This window comes from Budorcas taxicolor, chromosome 23, assembly GCF_023091745.1.
Source record: "Budorcas taxicolor isolate Tak-1 chromosome 23, Takin1.1, whole genome shotgun sequence".
In the NCBI taxonomy this organism is placed as follows: domain Eukaryota; kingdom Metazoa; phylum Chordata; class Mammalia; order Artiodactyla; family Bovidae; genus Budorcas; species Budorcas taxicolor.
In genome coordinates, this window is record NC_068932.1 from 13,028,600 (window position 1) to 13,044,954 (window position 16,355).

The 16,355-nt window shown below is 44.8% G+C and overlaps 1 protein-coding gene across 1 annotated transcript in view; it reads left to right on the forward strand.

Annotated features, from left to right (window-relative positions):
• The first annotated feature begins 11,336 nt into the window (after positions 1-11,336).
• HECTD2 (HECT domain E3 ubiquitin protein ligase 2) overlaps positions 11,337-16,355 on the forward strand; it is a 70,064-nt gene continuing 65,045 nt past the window's right edge. The window contains exon 1 of the mRNA XM_052660939.1: positions 11,337-11,474. Within this exon, the coding sequence (XP_052516899.1) occupies positions 11,337-11,474 (138 nt within the window). The remainder of the gene's footprint in view (positions 11,475-16,355) is intronic.

A 16,355-nucleotide genomic window follows, 5' to 3' on the forward strand; every position in this document is an offset into this window, starting at 1 on the left:
AGACAAATATATGATACCACTTATATGTGGAATATTAAAAAGTTATTCAAATGAACTTATTTACAAAACAAAAATAGACCCATAGACATAGGAAACAAACTTTGTTGTTCATTCACTCAGTTATGTCCAACTCTTTTCGACACCATGGACTGCAGCACACCAGGCCTCCGGGTCCATCACCAACTCCCGGAGCTTGCTCAAACTCGTGTCCATGAAGTAGGTGATGCCATCCAACCATCTCATCCTCTGCTGTCCCCTTCTCCTCCCACCTTCAATCTTTCCCAGCATCACGGTCTTTTCTAATGAGTCATCTCTTCGCATCAGGTGGCCAAAGTATTGCAGCTTCAGCTTCAGCATCAGTCTTTCTAAAGAATATTCAGGACTGATTTCCTTTGGGATTGGCTGGTTTGATCTCTCTGGAGATCAAGGGACTCTCAAGAGACTTCTCCATTACAGCTCAAAAGCATCAATTGTTCAGTGCTAGCCTTCTTTATGGTCCAACTCTTACATCCATACATGATTACTGGAAAAAACATAGCTTTGACTGGACAGACCTTTGTTGGCAAAGTAATGATTCTGCTTTTTAATATGCTCTCTAGGATTGTCATAGCTTTTCTTCCAAGGAGCAAGTGTCTTTTAATTTCATGGCTGCAGTCACCATCTGCAGTGATTTGGGAGTCCAAGAAAATAAAGTCTGCCACTGTTTGCATTATTTCCCCATCTATTTGCCATGAAGTGATGGGACTGGATGCCATGGTTTTCGTTTTTTGAATGTTGAGCTTTAAACCAGCCTTTTCACTCTCCTCTTTCACTATCATCAAGAGGCTCTTTAGTTTCTTTTTTCTTTCTGCCATAAGGGTGGTGTCATCTGCATTATCTGAGGTGGTTGATATTTCTCCTTGCAATCTTGATTCCAGCTTGTGTTTCATCCAGCCCAGCATTTCTCATGATGTACTCGGAATATAAGTTAAATAAGCAGATGGACAATATACAGCCTTGATGTACTCCTTTCTCAATTTGGAACCATCTGTTATTCCATGTCTGGTTCTAACTGCTGCTTCTTGACCTGCATACAGATTCTTCAGGAGGAAGGTAAGGTGGCCTGGTATTCCCATCTCTTAAAAAATTCTCCACAGTTTGTTGTGATCCACACAGTCAAAGTCTTTGATGTAGTCAATAAAGCAGATGTTTTTCTGAAATTCTCTTCCTTTTTCTATGATCCAAGGGATGTTGGCAATTCAATCTTTGGTTCCTCTGCCTTTTCTAAATCCACCTTGAACATCTAGGAAATTCTCAATTCACGTACTGTTGAAGCCTCACTTGGAGAATTTTGAGCATTACTTTGCTAGCATGTGAAATAAGTGCAACTGTGAAGTAGTTTGAACATTCTTTGGCATTGCCTTCCTTTGGGATTGGAATGAAAACTGACCTTTTCCAGTCCTGTGGCCACTGCTGAGTTTTCCATATTTGCTGGCATAATGAGTGCAGCACTTTCACAGCATCATCTTTTAGGATTTGAAATAGCTCAGCTGGAATTCCATCAGCTCTGCTAGCTTTGTTCGCAGTGATGCTTCCTAAGGTCCACTTGATTTTGCACTCCAAGATGTCTGGCTCTAGGTGAGGGATCACACCATCGTGGTTATCTGGGTCATCACGTTCTTTTTTTGTGTAGTTCTTCTGTGTATTCTTGCCACCTCTTCTTAATATCTTCTGCTTCTGTTAGGTCCATACTGTTTCTGTCCTTTATTGTGCCCATCTTTGCATGAAATATTCCCTTCGTATCTCTAATTTTCTTGACGAGGTCTCTGGTCTTTCCCATTCTATTGTTTTCTCTATTTCTTTGCACTGTTCACTTGGGAAGGCTTTCTTGTCTCTCCCTATTTATCTTTGGAACTCTGCATTCCAATAGGTACATCTTTCCTTTTCTCATTTGCTTTTCACTTCTCTTCTTTTCTCAGCTATTTGTAAGGCCTCCTCAGACAACCATTTTACCTTTTTGCATTTCTTTTTTTTCCGGAATGGTTTTGATCATAGCCTCCTGTACAGTGTCATGAACCTCTGTTGATAATTCTTCAGGAACTCTATTAGATCTAATCCCTTGAATCTATTTGTCACTTCCACTGTATAATTGTAGGGGATTTGATTTAGATCATACTTCAGTGAACTAGTGGTTTCCCCTACTTTCTTCAATTTAAGTCTGAATTTGGCAATAAGAAGTTCATGATCTGAGCGACAGTCAGCTCCTGGTCTTGTTTTTGCTGACTCTATAGAGATTCTCCATCTTCGAGTGCAAAGAATATAATCAATCTGATTTCAGTATTGAGCATCTGATGACATTTGTGTGTAGTCTCTTGTGTTGTTGGAAGACGGTGTTTGCTATGAACAGTGCGTTCTCTTAGCAAAACTCTATTAGCCTTTGCCCTGCTTCATTTTGTACTTCAAGGCCAAACCTCCCTGTTACTCCAGGTATCTCTTGACCTCCTACTTTTGCATTCCAGTCCCCATGATGAAAACGACATCTTTTTTTGGTGTTAGTTCCAGAAGGTCTTGTAGGTCTTCCTAGAACCATTCAACTTCAGCTTCTTCGGCATGAGTAGTTTGGGCATAGACTTGGATTACCTTGATACTGAATGGTTTGCCTTCAAAATGAACAGAGATCATTCTCTCCTTTTTGAGACTGCACCCAAGCACTGCATTTCAGGCCCTTTTGTTGACTACGAGGGCTACTCTATTTCTTTTAAGGGATTCTTGCCCACAGAACTAGATGTAATGGTCATCTGAATTAAATTCACCCAAAGGAAAAGGGGATGGGAAGGATAAATTAGGAATTCGTGATTAACGGATACACACTACTATGTATAAAATATATAGTCAAGTGCTACTGTATAGTACAAAGAACTATATTCACTATTTTGTAATAACTTAAAATAGAAAATAATCTGAAAACTTATCATTTTGCTGTACACCTGAAATATTGTAAATCAACTATCAGCTCAGTTCAGTCGCTCAGTCATGTCCGACTCTTTGTGACACCATGAACTGCAGCAGGCCAGGCCACTCTGTCCATCACGAACTCCCAGAGTTCACCCAAACTCATGTGCATCGAGTTGGTGATGCCATCCAGCCATCTCATCCTCTGTCATCCCCTTCACCTCCTGCCCCCAATCCCTCCCAGCATCAGAGTCTTTTCCAGTGAGTCAACTCTTCGCATGAGATGGCTAAAGTACTGGAGTTTCAGCTTTAGCATCAGTCCTTCCAATGAACACCCAGGACTGGTCTCCTTTAGGATGGACTGGTTGGATCTCCTTGCAGTCCAAGGGACTCTCAAGAGTCTTCTCCAACACCACAGTTCAAAAGCATCAATTCTTCGGTGCTCAGCTTTCTTCATAGTCCAACTCTCAAATCCATACATGACCACTGGGAAAACCACAGCCTTGACGATATGGATCTTTTTTGGCAAAGTAATGTCTCTGCTTTTCAATATGCTATCTAGCTTGGTCATAACTTTCCTCCCAAGGAGTAAGAGTCTTTTAATATCATGGCTGCAATCACCATCTGCAGTAATTTTGGAGCCCCCCAAAATAAAGTCTGACACTGTTTCTCCATCTATTTGCCATGAAGTGAAGGGAGTGGATGCCATGATCTTAGTTTTCTGAATGTTGAGTTTTAAGCCAACTTTTTCACTCTCCACTTTCACTTTCATCAAGAGGCTTTTTAGTTCCTCTTCACTTTCTGCCATAAGGGTGGTGTCATCTGCATATCTGAGGTTATTGATATTTCTCCCGGAAATCTTGATTCCAGCTTGTGCTTCCTCCAGCCCAGCGTTTCTCATGATGTACTCTGCATAGAAGTTAAATAAGCAGGGAGACAATATACAGCCTTGATGTACGCCTTTTCCTATTTGGAACCAGTCTGTTGTTCCATGTCCAGTTCTAACTGTTGCTTCCTGACCTGCATACAGATTTCTCAAGAGGCAGGTCAGGTGGTCTGGTATGCCCATCTCTTTCAGAATTTTCCACAGTTGATTGTGATCCGCACAGTCAAAGGCTTTGACACAGTCATTAAAACAGAAATAGATGTTTTTCTGGAACTCTCTTGCTTTTTCCATGATCCAGCGCATGTTGGCAATTTGATCTCTGGTTCCTCTGCCTTTTCTAAAACCAGCTTGAACATCTGGAAGTTCACAGTTCACGTACTGCTGAAGCCTGGCTTGGAGAATTTTGAGCATTACTTTACTAGCATGTGAGATGAGTGCAATTGTGCAGTAGTTTGAGCATTCTTTGACATTACCTTTCTTTGGGATTGGGATGAAAACTGACCTTTTCCAGTCCTGTGGCCACTGCTGAGTTTTCCAAATTTGCTGGCATATTGAGTGCAGCACTTTCACTATCATCTTTCAGGATTTGAAACAGCTCAACTGGAATGCCATCACCTCCACTAGCTTTGTTCGTAGTGATGCTTTCCAAGGCCCACTTGACTTCACATTCTAGGATGTCTGGCTCTAGGTGAGTGATCACACCATTGTGATTATCTGGGTCGTGTAGCTCTTTTTTGTGTAGTTCTTCTGTGTATTCTTGCCACCTCTTCTTAATATCTTCTGCTTCTGTTAGGTCCATACCATTTCTGTCCTTTATCGAGCCCATCTTTGCATGAAATTTTCCCTTGGATTCTCTAATTTTCTTGAAGAGATCTCTAGTCTTTCCTATTCTGTTGTTTTCCTCTATTTCTTTGCATTGATCACTGAGGAAGGCTTTCTTATCTCTCCTTGCTATCCTTTGGAACTCTGCATTCAAATGGGAATATCTGTCCTTCTCTGCTTTGCTTTTCGCCTCTCTTCTTTTCACAGCTATCTGTAAGGCCTCCCCAGACAGCCATTTTGCTTTGTTGCATTTCTTTTCCATGGGGATGGTCTTGATCCCTGTCTCCTGTACAATGTCATGAACCTCTGTCCATAGTTCATCACTCTGTCTATCAGATCTAGTCCCTTAAATCTATTTCTCACTTCCACTGTATAATCATAAGGGATTTGATTGAGGTGATACCTGAATGGTCTAGTGGTTTTCCCTACTTTCTTCAATTTAAGTCTGAATTTGGCAATAAGGAGTTCATGATCTGAGCCACAGTCAGCTCCCGGTCTTGTTTTTGCTGACTGTATAGAGCTTCTCTGTCTTTGGCTCCAAAAAATATAATCAATCTGACTTTGTTGTTGACCATCTGGTGATGTCCATATGTAGAGTCTTCTCTTGTGTTGTTGGTAGAGGGTGTTTGCTATGACCAGTACATTCTCTTGGCAAAACTCTACTAGCCTTTGCCCTACTTCATTCCATACTCCAAGGCCAAATTTGCCTGTTACTCCAGGTATTTCTTGATTTCCTACTTTTGAATTCCAGTCCCCTATAATGAGAAGGACATCTTTTTTGAGTGTTAGTTCTAAAAGGTCTTGTAGGTCTTCATAGAACTATTCAACTTTGGCTTCTTCACTGTTACTGGTTGGGGCATATGCTTGGATCACTGTGATATTGAATGGTTTGCCCTGGAAATGAAGAGAGATCATTCTGTCGTTTTTGAGATTGCATCCAAGGACTGCATTTCAAACTCTTTCATTGACCATGATGGCTACTCCATTTCTTCTGAGGGATTCCTGCCCACAGTAGTAGATACAATGGTCATCTGAGTTAAATTCACCCATTCCAGTCCATTTTGGTTCGCTGATTCCTAGAATGTAGACATTCACTCTTGCCATCTCTTGTTTGACCACTTCCAATTTGCCTTGATTCATGGACCTAACCTTCCAGGTTCCTATGCAATATTGCTCTTTACAGCATCGGACCTTGCTTCTATCACCAGTCACATCCACAACTGGGTATTGTTTTTGCTTTGGCTCCATCCCTTCATTCTTTCTGGAGTTATTTCTCCACTGATCTCCAGTAGCATATTGGGCACCTACTGACCTGGGGAGTTCCCCTTTCAGTATCCTGTCATTTTTCCTTTTCATACTGTTCATGGGGTTCTCAAGGCAAGAATACTGAAGTGGTTTGCCATTCCCTTCTCCAGTGGCCCACATTCTGTCAGACCTCTCCACCATGACCCACCCTTGGGTGGCCCCACAGGCATGGCTTAGTTTCATTGAGTTAGACAAGGCGGTGGTCTGTGTGATCAGACTGGCTAGTTTTCTGTGATTATGGTTTCAGTGTGTCTGCGCTCTGATGCCCTCTTGCAACACGTACCGTCTTACTTGGGTTTCTTTTACCTTGGATGTGGGGTCCAAATCAACTCTACCTCAATTTAAAAAAGAAAAAGAAAAAATGAGTGTGTCTCTTCACTTGAAGCATTTTTATTATTCCCCTTTGGAAACTGTTTTTATAATACCTTACAAGCCACATTAAGAAAAGCATCTTATTTCCCTCTATTCTGAGTTTATTGAGTGCCTTAACAGCACATGCCACATAGTGTGCTACATGTGGAGACTCAAGTTGCAATTAAACATGACCCTTCTCCTCTCTGGACATGGAACCACAGACTGGTTCCAAATAGGAAAAGGAGTACATCAAGGCTGTGTATTATCACTGTGTTTATTTAACATATTTGCAGAGTACATCATGAGAAACACTGGGCTGGATGAAGCACAAGCTGGAATCAAGATTGCTGGGAGAAATATCAATAACCACAGATATGCAGATGACACCACCCTTATGGCAGAAAGTGAAGAAGAACTAAAGAGCCTCTTGATGAAAGTGAAAGAGGAGAGTGAAAAAGTTGGCTTAAAGCTAAACATTCAGAAAACTAAGATCATGGCATCCACTCCCTTCACTTCATGGCAAATAGATGGAGAAACAGTGGGAACAGTGGCAGACTTTATTTTGGGGGGCTCCAAAATTACTGCAGATGGTGATTGCAGCCATGATATTAAAAGACGCTTACTCCTTGGAAGGAAAGTTATGACAGACCTAGACAGCATATTAAAAAGCAGAGACATTACTTTGTCAACAAAGGTCCATCTAGTCAAGGTTGTGGTTTTTCCAGTGGTTATGTACGGATGTGAGAGTTGGACTATAAAGAAAGCTGAGTGCTGAAGAATTGATGCTTTTGAACTGTGGTGTTGGAGAAGACTCTTGAGAGTCCCTTGGGCTGCAAAGAGATCAAACCAGTCAATCCTAAAGGTAATCAACCCTGAATATTCATTGAAAGGACTGATGTTGAAGCTGAAACTCCAATATTTTGGCCACCTGATGCAAAGAACTGACTCATTGGAAAAAACCCTGATTCTAGGAAAGACTGAATGCAGGAGGAGGGGGCGATAGACAATGAGATGGTTGGATTGCATCACTGAATCAGTGGACATGAGTTTGAGCAAGCTCCAGGAGTGAGTGATGAACAGGGAACCCTGGCTTGCTGCAGTCCATGGGGTCGCAAAGAGTCAGACACGACTGTGTGACTGAACTGGACCAAACTTTCAGAACTTACTTTGCTACTGTTCACTAGATTAGTACCACTGTATACAATTACAGTAGAATGTTACCTATAATGTAGGTCTTTTAATTACCTTGTAGTTTTGTCTTTGCTTCCACAGAAATAACCCGTTCTCTAAGTTCCCCACCCCACCCCCAAACTCTTATACCCCACAGGTATGATGAATCAGTTCACGTTTTCCATCTGGACTTCGGAAGGTGAAATGTTTCTTCTGCTTCACTCCCAAGTTTTCCAGGGCTAACGAGTTTGAACTTGGATGGCATCACTGTTGCACTTTTTGTTAACACTTGGCAGAGTTGAAAAGCATCTTTTCCACACTTCTGTACAGAGCAACCAGAACGCTGTGTCCTGTACCACAACCTCTCAGCCCTACCCGGGCCTTCAGAAGTGTCTTGGTGGCGGTTAGGACTCTGTTTCCTCAGCCCACTGGAGTCATCACTCTGCAGCATTCCAGAAGCCCCTCTCCCACTCTCCATTCTCGAGCACATGCAGATGATGAAAGGATGGGGTGGTGTATTGAGAGCAATGTATTTAACAGGAAGTAAAAGAAAACATCAATGAATTATCTCTTTTTTTTGCAGGGGCTGGGGGGCCGGGGAGAATGTAACTTCCAGGTGAATTAATCAGCATACTTGTTTAGAAGTGGATAATCTATTCTGGCACAGTAGCAGAAATTAAAATTTCTGATTTGCCTTGTTTTGCCAATATTGAAGCATTTGTTCTATTGAATGTGAGTACATGTACAGACAAACTTCTATTTAGTCTCACACATGAAAAGAGAAAGCATAAGGCCTGTAATTCAACTGGTTTCTCTTCCAAGCATTTTAATCACAAATTACTAAATCTAGTTTTAAAGGGTAGCAAAAGATACAGTTGTTCATTCTATCCAAGAGGGATTGTTTCCAGGTCCCCATGGATACCAAAGTCCAAGGATCCTCAAGTCCCTTGTAAAATGGCATAGTATTTGCATTTAACCTACACATATGGTCCCATGTACTTTAAATTATCTCTAGATTACTTATAATACCTAATACAATGTAAATGCTATATAAACATTTGGTGGCAAATTCAAGTTTTGCTTTATGGAACTTCCTAAAAAAATTTGAGTATTTTCGATACACAGAGGCTGAGCTTGTGGATATGGAGGGCAGATTTTGTTATTTTCCCCTAGTATTTTTTCTATTAGCAGCCATGAAATTAAAAGACGCTTGCTCCTTGGAAGGAAAGCTATGACAAACCTAGACAGTGTATTTAAAAGCAGAAACATCACTTTGCCAACTAAGGCCCATATAGTTAAAGCTATGGTTTTTCCAGTAGTCGTGTATGGATGTGAGAGTTGGATCATAAAGAAAGCTGAGTGCCCAAGAAGAACTGATGCTTTTGAATTGTGCTGGAGAAGACTCTTGAGAGTCCCTTGGACTGCAAGGAGATCAAACCAGTCGTGTCCTAAAGGAAATCAATCCCGAATATTCACTGGAAGGACTGATGCTGAAGCTGAAACTCCAATACTTTGGCCACCAGATGCGAAGAGCGGACTCACTGGCTAACCATCAAAAGATCCTGATGCTGGGAAAGATTGAGGGCAGAAGGGGACAACAGAGGATGAGATGGTTAGGTAGCATCACTGACTCAATGTACATGAATTAGAGCAAACTCTGGGAGATAGTGAAGGACAAGGAGTCTGGCCTGCCTCAGTCCATGAGGTTGCAAAGAGTCAGACTTAGCAACTGAACAACAATAATTTGTTCTATCAATATAGCTTGGCAGCATAGACTATCTTAAACTGCAGTTAAAGCCTTCCATTTATAATATTTCAGTTGCTGCTATATCAAAAGATCAGAACAATGACCTGCTAAAAGTAGGAAATAATTATATATTCCTCCTATAGGGTGAATATTTCATAGGTTTGAGAAGAAATGAAAATCCTAAAAAAGAATTCAAGAAAAATAGGAGAATGTGGCAAAGTAATGTGTGTCCCAGTCATTTTCCCTCCAAGACTAATTAGCACTGAAATACTTTTTGCCAACTATACGGCACTCCAAACCTTTTTGCTAATTAACATTTAAATAGGTGATGACAGCAACTATATTAAAACTAGAAAGCCCTTCTATAAATGAAAGTCGGAATTTATAATATAGAAGGCAATCCTGAATACTAATTATTATAGTCATTACATGATTTACTTCAGATCTGTTTGTTACAAATTCTGGGTTTGAAGAAAAAAACATGCAACCTCGTTTCATGGTGCACTATAACTAGTACTCAGTTATGCTAATAATTCTGAATTATGTAAAATAACAGATAACCCAAACATCCTCCCAAACAAGTTTCAGAGATATTTTTAGTTATTTGGATCTGGGTACCCATGATTTGAAAATTCACTCATCCTCAAGTAAAATAACAAAGCCGCTGCCGAGAGCTGTGTATATGACCGTCAAGAATCCCCTGTTTTTAATAGACGATGCAGCACATTCTTACTCTCTCCTTTCCCTTAGATCAGCAGGTGTCTCCGCAGCTCCAGTAGACAGAGAAGGAAAAGGAGGGGGCGGAAAGGAAAGGAAATGTCTGTGTGGCTTGGTCGTGGGGGTGGGGATGGGGGATGTTTTAATATCATGATTAAAAGCTTTCCTCCTCACTTTTAAAGTTCGCACCCATATTAACGATCTGACATTAAGGATTATGCGGCGGAGTTTGGGTCTGTCCATCTGCAACTTATAAAAGGAAACGAACAAGGAAGGGATAGGAGGCAGCAAAGAGATGCGGGGAGAGAGCGAGATGTAGGCGCGTGGGGACGGGAAGGGAGAGGCGGATTTGGCAGTCCAAGTAGGGACGGGAAGAACAGGAATGGAAAGTGTGGCCTGGCCGTCCCGCCCTGCGGTGGGGAAGGTGGAGCCCACGGCGTCTCATTTCCCCTCTCCCCACCTCAGCCTTTTCTTTCGTAGATGGGGGCTCCTGGGGCATCTACAAAGGGTCGGTCGACTGTAAAAGCAAGGTTGCCTGCTGAGGACGCCCAGGCTCGAGACCTCGCTCTTGGGGCAAGCGGGCGGCCGGGCAGGGGTGGCAGGGACGAGCAGCGGCCCGAAGGCGACGGTTTTGCAGGCGCTGGAGAGGAAAAATCCCCCGCGGGTCTAGGCGCCCCAAGTCAGGGCCGTCCGTGCAGAGGAGGCTGCCGCGCGCGCCCCGCCCCACGGAAGCCATTCGGGAACGCTCTATCCCCGCGCGACCTTTGCTGGCTTCGCCGTGTCCCCCAGCGTACCGACTCGCTAGTCCCGACCCCCTCCTCGCCGGTTCGGGCGACGGTCGGCAAACAACATGGCGGCCCGGCTGCGGCGCCTCCTCTCCCGGCCCCCGGGGTTGGCGAGGGTGGCAGCGGCCAGCGTCCGGGACCCGCTCCCCGCGAGCCGAGCCGGGGGCGAGGAGGGGGCGGCAGAGGCGAGGCGCTGGCGGGAGCCGCGGGCCGGCTGGCCCCGCGAGCGGGGGCGGGGGCGGGGGCGGGGCGGGCATCCGGGCGCGCGCGCGGGGCCGCGGCGCGGGCGCGGGCGCGGGCGCGGGCGCGGGCGCGGGCGCGGGCGCGGGCGCGGGCGCGGGCGCGGGCGCGGGCGCGGGCGCGGGCGCGGGCGCGGGCGCGGGCGCGGGCGCGGGCGCGGGCGCGGGCGCGGGCGCGGGCGCGGGCGCGGGCGCGGGCGCGGGCGCGGGCGCGGGCGCGGGCGCGGGCGCGGGCGGGGGCGGAGCGGCGGCGGAGGCTGGACGCGGTGGCCCAGAGCCCTCTCGCGGCCGCGGCGGCAGCAGCGCCAACCCCAGCCGCAGCCTGGCCGCCGCCGCCGCCGCCGCCGCCGCCGCCTCGCGCTCCAGCCGCCCGGCCCGACATGAGTGAAGCGGATCGGGTGCCCTCGCCCGCCGCGCCGCCGGCGGTGGCGGCGACTGCGCCCGAGGAGAAGAAAGGGAAGGAACCCGAGCGTGAGAAGCTGCCGCCCATCGTGTCGGCGGGCGCCGGTGCCCCTGCGGTAGGTGCGGGGCGGGGGCCGCGGGGCGCCCCGACGGCCGGTCGCGAGGGGGGCGAGGGGCGCCCGGGGACCCGCTTCTCCTCAGGGAGCCCCGGACCCGCCCGGGGAGAAGCGCTCAGGCTGCCCTTCCTCGGGCTGAAATCGAGGAGTTGTGTCTCGGGGACAGCCGTGATCATTTCTCGAGCTGCACCTTCCACCCTCGGGGAATGCCCGGGTGGCCGAGTCAGCTGGCTGTTTTCGGTCATTTTCTGGTTTGGGGGCTTCCCTCTTTCTCTAAGGAAATGACCAGCTTTTTGGAGTCCATCGTCTCTTGGATGAGGATAAGGTGTCAGGCAGGCGGGAGTGGGTTTTCCGCTGAGCCGCCTGCCGTGGGAGAGCGAAGATTTCTCCCCTTTTCTTCGCTTTTTCTTTCCGTTCCTCCTTCAGATTGAACAGGCTCTGAGGCGAGTTTCCACTTAATTGTGACCTTTCGTTTGCTGTCAGGATAGTGGGAGGTAGATGTCTCGGTGATGGGTTTTCTTTTTCATATGGTACAGACATGTGACGTAAGGTGGGGAAGCTTTTTTAACCTTATATTTAAACTCAAGGGATGTAAGCTTCTCGGGGATGATTTCCCAGCTGGATTTTCTTAAGGATTATTTGGAGAGCGCTTTCAGGCTTCAAACTACAGATTGCCAGATGATGTAATGGGACAGCCCCTCTTCCCTACTTTTACTGGTGGTTATGACTGTTTACTTTGGAGCGCACACACACACACAAAATTAACCTCTAATTTTTTAGATTTTTTCATTTGATCCCATATTTATATACTTCTTGAAACTTCAGTACATTTAAAGAGCATGACTTATTCAGCCTGTGTGACAAAATAGTAAAAGTTTAGAGAACATGATACATTTTCCTTGTTCCTGGTTGCAATTCATTTCCTAAAACCTCCCTCTTAAATGACTAAGAACTTACTAAAATAGCTAACTCTAATTTAAAATGTTACAGAAATAACGTTTGATTCAGTAGGTTTTTTGGAAAATGTCTAAGGATTGTGATAACTGAAAATTGTTAGAACGCGCACCATACCTTAAATCACAGCCAAGTGTAGACAGACACTTAAAAAAAATTACTACAGTTGGTTGGTAAATTGGAGTTGCAGGTAGAAATTACTTTGGGAAATGCTTTGAAGAAATTTGTCACTCAGCCGCTTATAGACCCAGTTCTTGCTGTTGATTTCCTGGGCTTTTGGAGCTTATCTGGGATGTTCTTAACTGGCAAATAGTATTTCAGCAGTTTATTTCTAAGTCAGTTTAAAACAATGAATGCATGCACGCTTATACGAACAGTTGTGTTTATCGGTTTAGGTCCTCAAGTAAGGACGCTCCCCAAAACTTACTTATTTCTGTGTAATTGAAAAATCGAAGGCTTGGAATAAAAACTTGGAGAAATTGATACAGTGTGGACATAGGTCTACAGACTGTTATCTTCAGGGGCTTTGAAATTGAGAGTTCTTTGGATTTTAGAAAGTTAATTTATATACATCATGTATACTATCCACAGTGGGGTCCTGGCCAGTTCCTCATAATTAAGCATACTAATAACTCTGCAGTGAAAAGTGTGGGTTGTTCACGCTAAATGAGATAAGGTCTATCAGTAGCTTCCTATCAGTTCAGCTCAGGTTGGATTGTCAAAAAGTTCAGTTCAGGTACATGTTTAGTTACCAAATAAGCTCTTTCAGTATTAAGAGCTTAGAGGATTTCGTAAGTGTGAACAAAGGAATATGGGCTTGTACTGCTGGACAGACAGTCGAAGAACAGAGTTCAGAAAGTTTTTTAAGGTCTTGAATAAAACCTTGAAAAAACAGGTTAAATTAGAAGAGGATAAGAATGAAGACTTGAGATTTTTGAAGGCAATTTCTGGCGCCTTGCAAGCAGAGTGGGTAACATTGTTTTTTTTTTGTGCGTTTTAATGACAGGTTTTTGTTTTTTTAATGACATTCAGAATTTCAGACTCTTTGAAATGATAGAGTTTATCATTAGCACTGAGGTTTTGAGTCATGTCAGGCGAGAAAAGGAGTTCTCAGGTTTTGCAGCGAGAGTTAGGAGAGCAAGGGGGAGGATGAGAAACTTAGCCAGTAATGAAGATACTTGGTGTGTATTTGTTAAAGAGAGATTTCTAGAGCTGGAATTCTGAGTGATAGCAGTGAAAAGCCTTAGTCAAGAAAATGTGCACTTAAGCCTCCTGAGGGCGAGAAAGCCAGGCAGCCTGGATGACGTCCAAGCTCACCAGTATAGATGGGAAAGCCTTGGTGTGGGGGACAGGGAAAGACAGCTTGTGGCCTGCTTGGTTCTTTTTCAGCCTCCATGTGGATCAAATAGAGCTTCTGGAGGTTTGCTTAGGAAGCTGAGTACTATCAATAACTTATCTTTTTGAGCTATTTTAGTGATGCTTACTTTTTGCCCCAGGTTAACAGCTCTGTCTCTGTTACTTGAGTTTATGACTCAATTACTGTAACCTTACAGTACTGACATTTTCCAAAAATCACCGTATTACATTTTTATGAGAGTTTGGAAATAATTTGGAGTGACAGCTCCCTAAAATAAGTAGAAGGCCAGGTTATGATGACCCTGATTACACTTGAAGAGTTGGGACTGTATCCCAGAATTTTTTTTAAAAGGTGCAGGAGTGGGATTGAGGGTCCTGGAAAAACAACCCTAACGTGATTGATCCTACAACTTCCTAAGCATGCAGGAAGTCCATTCCAGCCAGGAGGTGCCTAACACACAAACCCGACTGACCAACAGGATCCCTTGGTAGCTTGGTGAAGTCCAGGTTCCTAGATCTCACCTTTGCTCACCAGTTCTCAACTTCTGCTGCATGGGGGAATGGGAACTTTTGAAGCCATCATTGCTCAGGCCCAGATGCAGGCCAGTTAGATCAATTCTGGGAGTGGGGCTCAGGCACCTATTTTTTTTTTTTTTTAATTCTCAGGGGTAGCTAAGATTGAAAATTGATGCTCTGTGTACTGAATAAAAAGTTCCCTGGAGTCTGTGTTTTAACTACACTGCCCCAAGTCTGCTTAGTTTATGGAGCAGCATTTGAAATGGCATAGTCAAAGGTACAGGTTAAGTGAATGAGGCCCAACAGAAATCAGGTGTAGTGGGGAATTGAGAGAAATGGTAGTTAAGGTGGTTCCTAGTTAGAGTGGCTCCAGGGCCCAAGATAGAGCCCTCAGAAGCCTGTCAGTGTCTGGGGTTTGGCCTTGCTGCTGTGGAGAAGTGCTGCAGGCCCAGAGAGCTAGCGGGAGCAGGAAATGTGAAGGACTGATCCTGTGAGGATTTACTGAAGTTGACAGATTGGACTGGAGAAGAGTATTATAAATTAGTTGCTGATGTAATATGGAAGTTAGAAAAAATTGGTGAATAGGGGAGGAGAAAAGGGTCAAAAGAGGAGCAGATAATAGTGATAAGTGAAGATGAGTCTGTCTACTTCATCATTTAAATCACGTGAGAAGAGAAGGGGAGATTCTTCATGGCATAGGTTTATGGAAAATGAAGTGGGTTCAAGGAAGAGCTGCTGTTGCTGCTGCTGCTGCTGCTGCTGCTGCTGCTGCTGCTAAGTCACTTCAGTCATATCTGACTCTGTGCGACCCCATAGACAGCGGCCCACCAGGCTCTGCCATCCCTGGGATTCTCCAGGCAAGAACACTGGAGTGGGGTGCCATTTCCTTCTCCAATGCGTGAAAGTGAAAGGGAAGTCGCTTAGTCATGTCTGACTCTTAGTGACCCCATGGACTGCAGCCTACCAGGCTCCTCCGCCCATGGGATTTTCCAGGCAAGAGTACTGGAGTGGGGTGCCATTGCCTTCTCTGAAAGAAAGAACTAGACTTTACTTAGGTCAGGGCAGTGAAAGGAAATGGATGAAATCAGTTTAGGATGGAAACGGAAAGTTTGCCCACAGTGAAGGTCAGATTTGTCAAGTAGGGGGAAGGTGAGAGCAAGTCTTGAGGTATGTGGAGAGGATTTGGTAGGAAGTCCAGTAATAAAAATGAGAAGTTTGTACAGGTTCTGTCAGGGGTGTGTCACCCGGCTTGGTGGATCCCCTGGGCCACAATGTAACTACCAGTTATTGAACCTCTATTATGTTTAGCTTTGGGCTAGATGCTGCAGAAAACGCAAAGTTTAAAAAAGAAAAATAGATTCCTGCCCCAGGGTAGGCAGAGCTAACACAGGAAAACCCAACAAAGCAAAGCAATGTGTAAAAGCCACCATGTGCCATAAAAACAATTTGCGCTCTAGGAGGTCAGAGAAAGGAAATCAGTGCGTGCAGAACTGTGAAGAAAGGCCTTCAAGCAGCGGTAATTATTTAAGCTGGCTGGCCATTGAAGGGTGATAGGATTTGGATGGGCAAAAGCAAGTGGGAAAAGAACGTGAACAAGGCTTAAAGGGAAGAATTAGGGAGTAATAAAGTCAACCCAATGGAAGCATGCTGGCAACTTGTGGGAGGTAAATGAGATTGCATGGGGGCTGGGCCAGATCAGCAGGCAGGGACGTTGGGACTTTTTTTTTTTTTTTCTGTGCTTCACAGGAAACCATTGGAGTTTCTTAAATAAAGGAACAACAGAATGAAATTAGTGGAAGTGATTAGAGGTAGTTAGACTGGAGGAGGGAGGAGAAAGAGGGCAAAGAAGGAGCTTTGCAGTTCATACAAGAGATGATGGAGCATCCACTAGGGTCATGGCCATGTGATAAGGTGTAAGGGATGGAAGAATCCCTACAAAGTGGAATCTAGTGGAATGAAAGAGAAGAATAATAAAGGAAAAGAATTCTAAAGTTTGCAGATGAATTCTCTCAGAGGAAAAGGCATAAAAAGGCAGCCCAGCCAACAGCATTCCAA